The sequence below is a fragment of the Marmota marmota genome, unplaced genomic scaffold (genome assembly GCF_001458135.2).
Source record: "Marmota marmota marmota unplaced genomic scaffold, marMar, whole genome shotgun sequence".
NCBI classification, from domain to species: domain Eukaryota; kingdom Metazoa; phylum Chordata; class Mammalia; order Rodentia; family Sciuridae; genus Marmota; species Marmota marmota.
The window spans coordinates 462-14,516 of NW_026000062.1; the positions used below are offsets into that span (position 1 = coordinate 462).

The 14,055-nt window shown below is 48.7% G+C and overlaps 1 protein-coding gene across 1 annotated transcript; it reads left to right on the forward strand.

The window, feature by feature from the left end:
• The first annotated feature begins 4,627 nt into the window (after nt 1-4,627).
• LOC107133643 (helicase MOV-10-like) lies at nt 4,628-14,043 on the forward strand. The gene is given in 15 exon segments (XM_015475909.2): nt 4,628-4,998; nt 5,198-5,456; nt 6,949-7,083; nt 7,740-7,907; nt 8,653-8,808; nt 9,076-9,252; nt 9,359-9,518; nt 10,074-10,232; nt 10,445-10,548; nt 10,697-10,794; nt 10,886-11,102; nt 12,311-12,428; nt 12,633-12,824; nt 13,036-13,110; nt 13,981-14,043. Coding segments are annotated over 15 exon segments (2,439 nt in total). The 5' UTR covers nt 4,628-4,640.
• Nucleotides 14,044-14,055: the final 12 nt, after the last annotated feature.

Consider the following 14,055-nt stretch of genomic DNA (forward strand, 5'->3'; position numbering starts at 1 on the left):
AAAATGGCTACCCATCCTCCGCCCTGCCCTCAGGGGTGAGCAGTTTACCTTATCACTTACCCTCAGTCGTTCCTCTTGCAGGCCACCAAATGCTACAGTCTTGCTGAGCACAATTCAGGAGCCACTTGTCAAGCAGAAATGAACTTTATTTTTAGAACACTCATGCCACACCACACGAGCTCTTCAGGAATTCCCTCAGAGCCCAACTGCCACCACTGGCTTCCCACAAGCATCTCAACCTCCCCCACTCCTCCTGCTATTGAGGCCATTGGCTGGGTCATGTGGGCGGAGCCAAAAAAAAGTCCCCCAGTGAGCATCTCCGTGGTCTGAAAGGGCAGGGAAACAGCCCAATGAGCATCACCGCAGAGGAGCCAATCCATTGGCAGCTAGAAGTTTGCTGGGGCCGGGCTGCTGTGAGCCAATCATCAGCTGGAAGCTGGAAGTTTGCTGGTAGCTGGAAGTTTGCTGGGGCCCCTTCGGCTGTGGCTCTCAACACATTTCTATCAGCAATGTATCAGTTCACTTTTCTATAATCCATAATAGCAATGGATATTAGAACTGTTTTTCTTTTTTATCAGCCTAATAGGAATAAAACAAGATCTCATTTTTATTTTAGTTTGCATTTCTCTACATTTGGGGCATATTCATACTCTTTTGGTCACCTAGATTTGTACCTCAAATTCAATGTTCAATTTTTCTATCAAATTACTCATCTTGTCAGTTTGTTAATTAAACTTAACCCTTTGTCAACTGCATTTCAATACTTTTTGGTGTTTATCTGTTGAATTTGTTTATGTTACATTTTTTTTTTCATTGCTGGAGATGGAACCCAGACCCTTGTGCACTAGGCAAGTGCGGTACCACTGAGCTACACCCTTAGTCCCTGTTTATCCTACTTCTTGCCATAAAAATATTTTTAATAGTAAAAAATGTTTGTTTGTTTGTTTGTTTGTTTGTTTGGAGGGTAGTGGGGATTGAACTTTAGTGTCTGGCTAAAAATGTGTATTTTTTAATAAATTTAAAAACCAAGGTTTTCAGTCTTGGCTAGAAAGTTATCCCTAGAAATCTAGGTGACTAGATGTATGTAACACAAACTGTGAGGATTTCAACAATAATGTGTTTCCAGACACACCTGTAATCTCAGCAGCTCAAGAGGCTAAGGCAGGAGGGCCTCAAGTTCAAAGCCAGCAACTTAGTGAGGCCCTAAGCAATTTAGTGAGAGCTTGTCTCAAAATAAAAAGGGCACGGGATGTGGTTTAGTGGTTAAGCCTTCTTGGTAAACCGCCCCCCCCAAAAAAAAGAAAACAATAATATTAAGTTTGTGATTTAAAATAAATAATAATAATGGCTATCACTTTATACCAGGGATAAATTAATTTGAGTAGGAGTAACAGAAAATTATTTGAAAAGTATTTAAGGGCTCACATCACATCGATAGTAGAAGTTCCAAAGATGAGTTCTGTATACCTCTGTGCACATGCAGAAGTTTCCAAAAATAGATTTCACATTAAAATTTCAATTTTGTCTTCTCCCCAAAGCCAGAAGATCAGATAATCTTGGGCCTCTGTCCTCTGCTGGCCACATGGTGGCTGGGGGTGGGGAGCAGTTGTCCCCTGTAGGGCGGGCATGCTGGTCCCATTTTGTTCAGTCCCACAAAGCCCCCCTTTCTCCCAGCACTGTCCGAGGAGCCCAAAGCCACATTTCAAAGTGCCTGCACTGTTGTTTTCTTACACCACAGTTATGAGAGACATATAGTCATTCCTACAGGAATGACTCAGAAATGGGACTGCAGACTCTGTGGGCTGGGGCTATGGGTGTTAATATACCTGGATTTTGTAAGCATTTTAGTTTGTGCCCCAACCCATGAACCTGGTGATTAAAAGGCTCAGGAGCCCTGGGTAAAGTTCCTGATGGTCTCTAGATTCCAGTCCTTTTATTACTGGACCCCTCATTTGGACCTGACACCTGATTTTGAGAAATCTCCTGATTCTCCTCCCTCTCTTGAGGGATTCTTCTGTTTCCCTTCCTTCCTGGGAAGATCTCAAACACTTTCCGGGGGCATAAGTACCACCTGAGGACTCCCTAATATTAGGCACTGACCCTGACTTTGGCCTGAATTCTCAATTTCTGACTCATGGAGGCAGAGCTGCCTTTGGACCAGAGGAATCTCAAACCCAGCATGTCCAAATCCAAATGTCATGGTCCATTCCTCCACCACCTCCTCTTCCTGTCTTTGCCTCCTGTCTCAGGGATGTTTCCCAAAGCCAAGCCATTGATCTGGGTATCCTAGACTCCTTCCTCTTCCCAACCTCTATTCTCCCTCCTGGTAGTTACCAAATTCTGCTAATTGTCATTCTAAATCTGATGGATCTGGCCCCTCTTCTGTTCCTATTACTACCTTTTTCAGGCCTTTGTTCTTTTAACCAGACAATTGCAATGGCCTCCTTCTAATTGGTCTCCCTGCCTACAGTCTTGCCTCCAGAAAATCCATCCTCCAATCCTGATGCCAGAGTGATCTGAAATGCAAATATTATCTTGCCACTCCCCTGCTTAAAACCCACCAACTGCAGTGGTTCTGTAACAACAGAGTAGCCTCTGACCAGGGCTGAAAGTAAGTTGTTACTACTCCTACTACTGCCACTATTAGTACTACTATTATTAATACAAATACTAATAATAGTAGCTAACATTTTTGATCATTTTCCATTATGCTTACAAATGATTATCTTTTTAAAACAAATTACAGCCAAATCAAAGTTTTCTGTATGATACTTCTCTCGTTTGCCTGGGGTGAAGGAGAGGGGCAGAGTTACAGGCAGGGGGCACCAGGGAACTGTTCCTAGCCATCAGCAATCTTATCATATGCCCTAGAAAGTGACCATGCTAATTTAGCTTCAAGAGTTAATAGGGATTACCATAATTCTTAGGAATGAAGATTTGCTCTCCATCCCTACAAAACATCAAGGGAGGGTGTCAGTCGCCTGGATCTTGAATGTGTCCATCAAGTATGCCACACGTGGGAGTGTCCTTGGGCTCCTGGAGGGTACCAGGAAAGGGGAGTGAAGGACTGCTGGCATTCAGGGTCAAAAATGCTTGATCTGGTCCCTGCCTACCTCTGCAGCCTCCTGCTACTCCCCTCACACTTCTCACTTTAGTGCAACCAAACTGTATGTGATAGTAATCATTACTCACTATTACTGAGGTCTCCTATGTGCCAGGTGCTGGGCTAAGTGACTTTCCGCAATGCTACTATCTTGGGTGAGGCTCACAACAACCTTTAAAAGAGGCAAGCCTTGCCATTTCCATTTCATAACGGAGGGAAGCGAGGCTCCCAGAGCAGTAACGGCCCAGGTAGCGAGGTCACACCCCTCACCTTGACTCACTGTGCCCTCCCTCTTTTGCCTGGGTAGTGCCCATTCATTTTTGGGAGACCTATCCCCTCCCATAGGCTGCCCTGGGAGCCTCAGAGGCTGCACTGCGGTCACACACTGGAATCTCTGGTTCAGACTGAGTGCTTCTCAAGGCAGGGTTTGAGCCTCTTGCATTCCGGAACCCCCAGCATCTAGCACACTGCCTCGCACCTAACAGACCTCTGTAAGTGCTTGTTGAGTTGACTAAACTGAATTCCAGGCGCTGAACCTCGAGGTCATTGTCCCACTGACAAGTTTTCCCTATCTTCACCTCTCTAGGCACAAAGCTATCTGATCTTTCCCTTCCTGCTTGGGTCCAACATGCACCCTTTGACTTCCGGGTGAAACTGCTGTCTCATCAGCCACCCTGCCCACACTCTGGACATCTCTACTCTCTCTCATCCTCTCTCTCACCCACAGGCAGGACCCCATATCTACTCCTCTCAATCAACTTATTTGGCTCCCCATTGGCCTTAAATCTTTCCACTGTTTTGTTTTTTTATTTTTGGTTGTTGTTTGGGATTTTTTCCCTGTCCCAAAGTTCGCTCCCCACCCCCACCCTCCAAAAAAATCTGTTTCTTTCTGTCTCTTCACTAAGTCCTCCCAATCAACAGCCCACAGTGGAGTTTTCTCCTCAGAAGTGCATAATCCACAATGTGCTATTTAAACCAGTTTTATTTTGCCTTGGGAAGTCCCATTGCCTTGCCTGAAGACGTTAAAAATTTCTCCTGTCCCCAGCCTGAATCTCTCTGTCCCTGAGCCCCAGCTTGCTCTGCGGCAGAGCTGGTGTGTCCAGGACAGAATGACCCTCAGAGGCCCTTGCCCCACCCTCCCCCCACCACCCGTCCCCTGGCCCTGCCTTCCCCTTACTTCCCAGTCTCCTCTGCTTCTGGCAGCTTTGGGATCCCTGCTCCTGACTTCTCCTTCATGCTGTATGGAATGAAGATTGCAAATCTGGCCTATGTCACCAAGACTCAAGTTCTTCAAACTCGACCGCTGGACTGACTGGCGGCTCCCAGAAAAGAGGAGAATGAAGCTGAGTTCAGATATCAGCGAGCACCACAAGTCACTGCTAGCCAAGATCATTTATGAAAGGTGTGTGTCTGTGTGTGTGTGTTTGTTCGTGCACTCACACTTGCTTGTGAGGGGTGCTCAGGGCATGGGGGAAGGGCTGTCTAGCCAAGAAAAGAGTAGTTTGCTCAGGTTGTGGGGAGGCCTCTTCCTTAAGGAATGGGGGAAGCAGGTGAGGGGCTTGGCTATGGGTGGGAGCACAGCTGGCACTCTCTGCAGGGCATCCCCCAGTCCAGGCCACTCCTGCCGTGGCCCCCACCCTTGAATCCCACTCTACCCAGGGCTGAGTATCTTCACGGGAAGCATGGGGTAGACATGGAAGTCCAGGGGCCACATGAAACACGAGATGGGCAGCTCCTTATCCACCTGTATTTGAACTGCAAGGAGGTGCTGACCCTGAGGCTCCGGAACGGAGGATAAAAACCTATTACCTTCACTCACCTCTTCCCACTCTGCCGGACACCCCATTTTGCCTTCTACTATGGTGACCAGGAGCTTCCCTGCCTGCTGGGCCCCGGTGAGTAGCTTTCCAAAGGGAAGAACTCTAGTGGGCAGGGCTTGTCCTAGCAGGGCTGCAGCTTTGGAGCACACACTGTGGCTGTCCAGTGGTCTCCTCTCGGGATGGGGCCGACTGGGGGAGTGTTGGGGTCAGCATGTTGATGGGAGGGTCCCTGCCTTTCCTCCCCCCTCCCATTCACTCAGCCTTCTTCCTGCAGGTGAATGCTATGAGTTGCATGTGCACTGTAAGACCAGCTTTGTGGGCTATTTCCCAGCCAAGGTGCTCTGGGAGCTGCTGGGACCTGGGGAGTCGGGTTCAGAAGGAGCTAGCACTTTCTACATTTCCCGTTTCTTGGCTGCCGTCACCCATAGCCCTCTGGCTGCACAATTGAAGCCCATGACTCCCTTCAAGTGCACCTGGATCACTGGAAACCCTGTGTTGACCAACCGGATAGAGGAAGGAGAAAGACCTGACGTGTAAGCCCTCCCTCCAGGCCTGACTGGGCTTGGCATGTCCTTATCACAACAGTGTGGGCCCTTGGGAAAAGCCCAGAGCTGGGAGCCAGGGGCCCCTTTATTCCCTCCTCTGGGCTCAGAAACTTTTTCTGCCTAGGAAGCAAATTGCAGGAGAGTAGCAGGTCCAAGGACAGTATGAAAACATTTTTTTTTTTTAAGAAGTGTTTTCACTGTGTAATGGATTATCAGGCAGCCCATTATAAACTGATACACATCTCTCTCTCTCTCTCTCTCTCTCTCTCTCTCTCTCTCTCTGTCTCTCTCTCTCTCTCTCATAGCATGCATGCTAAGCCCATGTTCTACCCAGCCCTCTCTATTCTTTTTTTAAATTAAAGAAAAATTGGTGGTACTGGGAATTGAAATCAGGGACACTTTACCACTGAGCTATAGCCCCAGTCCTTTTTATTTTGAGACAGGGTCTTGCTAAGTTGCTGAGACTGGCCTTGAACTTTTGATCCTTCTGTCTCAGCCTCCTGAGGTGCTGGGATTATTGGCATGCACCACCACACCCATATCTCTCTATTTTTTAAAACAACTTTACTGAAATAATTCATATATCATACAGGTCAGTGATTTGTTTTTAGTATGTTCACAGATATGTGCAACCATCATTACAGTCAGTTTTAGAACATTTATGCCAAAGAAGAGACCCAATACCCTTCAGCTACCACCATTTTATCACTCACCCACCTGCTCAGTGCTTTGCAGCCACTCACTTTATCTCTGTCTCCATAAATTTCCCTATGCTGGACATGTCATGCGAGTGGACTCATGTGTAAACATCTTTTTGACATAGCTAGCTAGTTACAAAATACTGTAGGACCTTCACAGTTAGATAATTGTTCACTTTTTGTTAACAATATATAGGTGCCAGGTACAGTGGCATATGCCTATAATCCCATTGACTTAGAAGGCTGAGGCAGAAGAATTACAAGTCAAGTTTGAAGCCAGCCTCAACAACTTTGTGAGGCCCTAAGCAACTTACTGAGACCCTGTCTCAAAACCAAAATTAAAAAGGGCTGGCTGGGGATGTGGCTGAGTGGTAAAGTGCCCCTGGGTTCAATTTATGGTACCCCAAAACAAAAACTATATATATACACATATAATATAAATTAATCTGGAAACCTGCATACTCCCAAAAATTAACATTTTCTGTCCCAGGATGGTAAAAATGTTATTATAATTTTTTGCCAGATTATTTTTTAATAATGAAAATGTATTATAAATAATGTTTTAAAAATATTCCAAGTATTAGGTTTTCCAAAATTGGTCCAGCCTTGGACCGAGCAGCCCCATGAGCTAGTGAGCTCCATGTCCTTGGGCAGAGGCTGCCAACCACCCTTTGGAAATGGCATCACAGAGGTCCTTGTGTATCCTCCATGGAGGGGAATTCCCAAAGTCTTGAAGGTGACAAGTTCAATGTTTATGACAGCGTTTCCCCCCACTTCTGCAGCGCTAAAGGCTATAACTTGAAGCTAAGTATGGCACTGGGGACCTACTACCCACCCCCATGCCTCAGGCAGCTGCTCCCCATCCTTCTTCAGGGAACAAGTGTCTTCACTGCCCCAAAGGAGATTGCTGAGATCAAGTAAGTGCCTCCCCTCGATACCGCACTCCCGTCTTCCCTCTCCCTGCTGGCCTCTGCCTGTTGCTTTGGATGTCTGTCCAGCCTCCCAGGCTCTATTGGTTCACCCTTGCTGAGCATGCCCACTTGCCAGGTGCTGTTCCAAATGGGCCTTGCCCATTCTGGTGGGGAACAGTGAGCACTGATCATTTCTTTTATTTTATCTTGTACATTCCATATTGTGGTGAGTGCTTTGAAGAACTCAAGTAATGCTAAAGTAAAACCAAAGCAGGACAAGGGGATGAATTGGTGATGTTTTACAGAGAGCAGTCAGTCCTGGCCTCTTTGAGGAGGTGACAGTTGAACAGAGAATGACATTTGAATGAGGTTAGGGTGTGAGTCATGGAAGGAGGATCTGGGGGAGAATGTTTCTGCCATAAGATCTACCGCGGATACTCAAGTCAGGTCTGAGGTTGGGTCAAGGACATCGGAGAAATAAGAGTTGGGGCTCCCTTCTTCAAGGCCTCTTACCCCATCCATTTCTCTGTCCTTCTGGTCTTCTCTGCTTCCTGGTGTGTTCCTAGTTGCAAATGGGAGAGGGTAGATGCTCCTGGTCATGGGGGTGCTTAACCTGTCCCTTTCCTGCCCTTTCCACTTCATCCCCCAACCATTATTGCCAGGGCCCAGCTGGAGACAGCCCTGACGTGGAGGAACTATGAGGTGAAACTCTGACTGCTGTTGCACCTAGAGGAGCTGCAGATGGAGCACGACATCTGGCACTATGACCTGGAATTGGTGCCCATGACCTGGGACCCTGTGGACCAGAACCCCAGGCTGCTCACACTGGAGGTTGGGGCTCAGATCAGGTGCAGGGAGGGCAGGCTCAAGTTAGCCAAACTCTATAGGCCATTCCTAAATACAGGGCAAACCTAGAAGAAGGATGAAATGGTTCCTGTCCCAGAGAGGTCAGCAAGGGGTAAGGTGGGCATCCTTTGCCCAAAATGGTGTCAGAGCAGGACATTGGGGTTTTAATCTAGACTTTGCTACTACTGGCTGTGTGATCTTGGGCAAGATCCTTGCTTTCTCTGAGCCATAGGTCCCTTATCTAAAAAGCATAGAGCTAGACGGGATAATTCTTAGGGCCCTTTCTAGCTCACAGATTTTGAATGTGTGTACCATAGACCAGAATTACCCACGAGAATGAATTTCTGCACACAAATGGAGGTGGGAAGAGAGAACAAGGATGATCAGGGCAAGATGATTACAGGAGATGAGTTTTAACAAGATTTTAAAGGCAGAGTAGAACTGAGCTGGTGAGAGGGCAGCTGAGTAGAGTGGGAAGTGGCTGCCAGGCCTTAAACTAGCACCCTGGAGTTCTGCACCTGTGAGCAGCTTGGGAAGGTTGTTTCCTTCCTCTCCCCACAACTCCTGTCTGGTGGGAGAGGAAGGGGAACAGGGAAAACGCAGCTCTCTGAGTCTTGGGTTAGAAGGCCAGAGCCTCAGTTTTCATCCCTCAGAGGTCTGGAGAGCCTGGGGGTTGGGTCCTTCAGTGACCATGCTTGGGACAGAAGCTTGCTTACGTTCACACCCTGTGGTTCCTGGTGTGACTGAGAGCCATCCCTCAGCGCTGTGGGGGGACCACCTGTTTGCCCTTCTGTCCTCTGAGACACACCAGGAGGACCCCATCACCTACAAGGGCTTCGTGCACAAGGTGGAACTGGACCGTGTAAAACTGAGCTTTTCCATGAGGTGGGTGTTGGGGGAACCCTTCTTCAGTCTTCTCCCTCAGGCCAGGGGAGACGAGAGGCTTTCTCCTAAGATGAGTAGATCCCAAGCACAGGGCAGGGGCTTTTCTTCCAGGGAACTCTGAGCTACCTCAGCAGCTGCCTCTTCTAGGGAGGTTTTATGGAAATCTTGGAAAGAGGGAGTGGAGCAGAGGGAGGTGGATGGAGGTCCTGGCTTTTTACTGCCTGGCCCACCTAACTGGAGCTCCTCTACCTTTCTCCCTATCCAAAGCCTCCTGAGCCGATTTGTGGATGGACTGACCTTCAAGGTGAACTTCACCTTCAACCGCCAACCCTTTCGGGTCCAGCATCAGGCCCTGGAACTGACAGGGCATTGGCTGCTGTGGCCCATGCTTTTTCCTGTGGCCTCCCGTGGGGTCCCGCTGCTGCCCTCCGATGTGAAGCTCAAGTGAGACTGAGGGCAGGGGACTCCAAGGCTGGTTGGAGTGTGGGGGTTGGGGATGGAGTCCTAGAGGCCTCTGGGATGCTGGATAAGTTGAAGTTTGGATTCACAGCCTCCCTGCCATGCTGTATGACCGGAGTCTGGAGTCAAACCCAGAGCAGCTGCAGGCCATAAAGCACATTGTTATGGGCACCACATGTCCAGCCCCCTACATCATCTTTGGGCCTCCAGGCACTGGCAAGACTGTCACATTAGTGGAGGCCATTAAGCAGGTGAGGCTTGAGTATAAACCCGGGACCTATATCCTTGACTCCCCCAGATGGAGCGGTTATTGCCAAATTCTGATTTCCTTCATCACCCTGAAAGTTCTTGCTTCTCAGCAGCTGTCAAAAGGAGGTGGGGAGGGCTGGGGCTGTAGCTCAGTGGAAGAGCACTTGCCTAGAACGGGTGAGGCACTGGGTTCAATCCTTAGCATCACATAAAAATAAACGGATAAAATAAAGGCATCCTGTCCATCTACAACTACAAAATTTTTTTTTAAAAGGTGGGGAGCTAGAGTCAGTGTGGCTGTTGAGCACTGTTGGGTAGGTTGGGCACTGTGTGGCTCTTGGAATGACCTTTTGCATTTCGGTCTTCATAGACTTGTGTGTTTATTGCAGTTGTTGTGTCACGTCAAAGTGCTAATTGGACTAGCAGGGCTCCAGGATAGAACTTGTCTTTTATATCACTGCCTCCCTTGGCTGTGGGAGGCAGATGCTGCACTGCCCCAGTGTGAGTCACCAGAGTTTGGGAAGCTGCTTCCCACACTCTACCTGTCCGCATCTTAGGTGGTGAAGCACTTGCCCGAAGCTCTCACCCTAGCCTGTGCTCTGTCCAACTCAGGTGCTGACCTTCTCTGTCAGCGGCTCCGGGTCCACCTGCCCAGCTCCATCTACTGCCTCCTGGCCCCCAGCAGGGACATCCACATGGTACCTGAGGACATTAAGGTAAGGGAAGTGCAGAGAGTCAAGGGATGGCAGATGTCTGGAAGACCCTAGGGGTAAACCAGAAAACTAGGAAGACTTGGATCCTCAAACTTGGGTGGGTGAGAACCCTCCCTGGGCTTCAGTTTCCTTGTCTATCAAGTGGCCCATTGCCAGAGTGAGGGTTGGCATGGGTAGAGCCAAGCTGATGCCTCATGTTGCTTCACAATCCACAGCCCTGCTGTAATGGGGATGCGAAAAAGGGGGAGTATGTGTTTCCTGCCAAGAAGGAACTGCAGGAATACCGCGTCTTAAATACCACTCTCATCATGGCCAGCAGGTGGGGATTGTGTGTGTAAATAAAAGGGTAGTGGGCTGGGAAGACGGGGAAGGGTTCTCAGTGGGTGAGTGAGGGACCAGATTGGGTGAGCATTCAGGTTTGGTAGCTGGGTACCTGGGGATGACCCAGCCTGGCTGACACCTCCCAGGTTGGTGTCAGCCCAGTTTCCCATTGATCACTTCACACACATCTTCATCGATGATGCTGGCCAATGCATGGAACCTGAGAGTCTGGTGGCCATAGCAGGTGAGCAGCTCAGTGTGGGCTACAGGTGTGCCACCCTGCATGGGGAGATCCCACCACTTAACTTTCTCCTCATACCACCCTTGCCTTCTAGGACTGATGGAAGTTAAGGAAACAGGCAATTCAGGAGGGCAGCTGGTGCTGGCTGGAGACCCGCGACAGTTAGGACCTGTGCTGCGGTCCCCACTGACACAGAAGTATGGGCTGAGGTACTCGCTGCTGCAACGGCTGCTCACCTACAATGCCCTGTAAAAGAAGGGTCCTGATGGCTATGACCCTCAGTTCATAACCAAGCTGCTATGCAACTACAGGTATCCCCACACCCTCATCTCCCTCCGCTGCTAGTCCATGCCTTCGCACCCACTGCACCCCAGCAGGAGGCCCTGGTCTGCATTCCTGGTGCTCTGCACCTCTGTGATGCAGAAAGGACTATAGACTGGAAGGTCAGAGGCCTCCTTTAGCTAGTGGTTTCATTCTGGACTAGTGAGATTATCTAGATATGGGGGTGGTCAGACACCAGGATGTGTCTGATGTCTGTCTCAGATGGCATTTCCAAGCAATCCAAGGAGAAATGAGAAAATGAATAGTTTTTCATAAACATATTATCAAATTAGAGGGTTAGGCAGGGTTGTTTGTTTTGCAGTGGTGGGAATTGAACCCAGGCTCTCACACATGCTAGGCAAAAATTCTACCACTGAGTTACATAGCCAGCCCTGTTTTGTTGTTTTGTTTTTTTTTAAGAATCTCTTTGTTGCCCAGGCTGGCCTCAGGTAGTCCTCCTGCCTCAGCCTCCTGAATAGCTAGCTGGACCTACAAGCACACAGAACCACATCCTGTTTATATACTTCTTTTACTGAATAAGTTTAGACATTAAAAATGCTTGGATGAGTACCAATAGGACAATTGCAGAAAGGAAATGTTATTGTGTCGTTACTACTTTTATTTTTGGATTTAACATATTATCTCAAATAAGGGTAATGGGAAGTGATACATTGTTTTTGTACTGACCTTCCTTGGCAAAATTGAAAGCTGAGTCCCTAATTTCTTAGTTTTTTTTTTTTTTTTTGAGGGTTAGGGTGTGCCAGGGATTGAACTGGGCACATGACCACTGAGTCACATCTCCAGGCCTATTTTGTATTTTTTAGAGACAGGGTCTTACTGAGTTGCTTAAGTGCCTTGCTTTTTGCTGAGGCTGGCTTTGAACTGGTCATCCTCCTGCCTCTGCCTCCAAAGCCACTGGGATTACAGGCATGCACCACCATACCTGGAAAATCTTAGTTTTTAAAAGTAATTTGAAAATAATAATAATAATTTCACTGGTCACTGGATCCCTATGGACCCACAAGTTCTGCTTTATGTGGTGTGCAATGCCTGGCAGGAGAGCTTGCAGGTGAATGTGTCCTGCTATGCAGGAAGCAGGAAGCAAGATGCTCATGTGTGGGCCTAAAGCCTGTCCCCCCAGGGCAGGACAAAAGTAATCCAGGCCTTGGTCTAGCTCTCCCTCCCTCCTGCCTCTCAGGTCCCATCCCACCATCCTGGACATTCCCAACCAACTCTACTACGATGGAGAGCTGCAGGCCTGTGCAGATGTGGTGGATCGAGAGTGCTTCTGCCGCTAAGAGGGTCTGCCTCAACAGGTGAGGCTGGACAGAGCAGGACTCAGGCTGCCAACCCCATATCTTGATTGTTTACTGAAGGTAGGAAAAGGCTCGACTGGACACCAGGGGTCCCTCCAGTTGTCACCTTGGCCTAAGCTTCCTTATTGCCTGCAAGGGTTTTGGAGTGGGAGGGAAGGGAAGCAGGGAAGTCCAGCTGAGGGTTTCTTCTAACCCTGTGTCCAGGGATTTCCCATCATCTTTCATGATGTGATGGGCAAAGATGAGCGTGAGTGCAATAGCCCATCCTTCTTCAACCCTGAAGAGGCTGCCATGGTGACCTCCTACCTGAAGCTGCTCCTGGCCCCTTCCTCTAAGAAGGGGAAAGCCCGCCTGAGCCCACGAAGCATTGGAGTCATCTCGCCATACCCGAAGCAGGTCAGGCCCTCAGTTCCCAGCAAGGATGGGTCCTCCCCCAGGTGATACCTCTCAAACAGCCCTGGCCTCTGCTGGCCCTATATCTCAGAAGAGTGCAGAGATCAGCTGCCTCCTCCCTCTTTGCTCCCCAGCTCTCTGGCCTCCTTCCTGCCTGGTTCCTCTTGAATTGAGGTGACTGCATAAGAGAAAGATGCCTTTCCCTTCATTCCAGGTGGAAAAAATCCGTTATTGCATCACCAAACTTGACAGGGAGCTTTGGAGACTGGATGGCATAAAGGACTTGAAGGTGACACACTACTTCACATTCACTCTCACCTTCTTTGTACCCTTCTTTTTCCCAAATCAGAGACCTCAGCTCCTGTGCCACTGCTTCAGTCTGGCCCATGTCCCTGTCCCACCTCCACTGCCTTGGACAGAACTGGGTTTTTCCCCATCCTCTTACTCCTCAAAGCTCCAGCTTATAGTTCTGGCATGGGATTAGGAAGCCGGCATGTTTAACAACCTCCCACGTCACTGTGATTGGGCAGGTTTGAGGTCTTTGCCCTAAGAATGAAGTCCAAATGCCACAGCCTACCCCTGCCTGTCATGTGATATTGTCACCTCATCTCCACCCTCAGTAGCTTAACACTTGCTCTGAGATGGTGATTTGAAACTCTTAGTACAGAGAAAAATCACCTGGAGGGCTTTTAATACTGCCAGGGCCAATTAACACTGATATCTGGGGGCAGAGCCAGGGCACTAGTATTTTTTACAGCTCCTCAGGTACAAGCCTGAAACCTACTCTTTTGAGATTTGGAGACATCTGCCTTGGAAAATTCTGATCAGGAGGTCTGGGTTAGGGCCCAAGGTTCTATAGTCTTAACAAGTACTTGCTGATTATCTCCAGGAAAGTTTCAGAAACACTGTTTGTAGTTACTGTGTTCTTTGCAACACTGTTTGCTTTGTTCTGATGGCTTTACAGGCTCTGTCCCAGAGCTAGCTTCACTCTTGAGGCTTGTGCTTCCAGAGCATGCCTCCTGTCCCCTGTGGCAGCACTCACCCACTGATCGACAATTGCCCAGTGTACCCTCCTTGCAGCTCAAGCGCCATGGGGCAGACGTCCCTTAAGTTCCCCTTGAACCCACCTATTCTCACGCCCTGCCTCTATCTCTTCTAGGTGGGCTCTGTGGAAGAATTCCAAGGCCAAGAATGCAGCGTGGTCTTTATCTCTACTGTGTGAAGCAGACAGAGC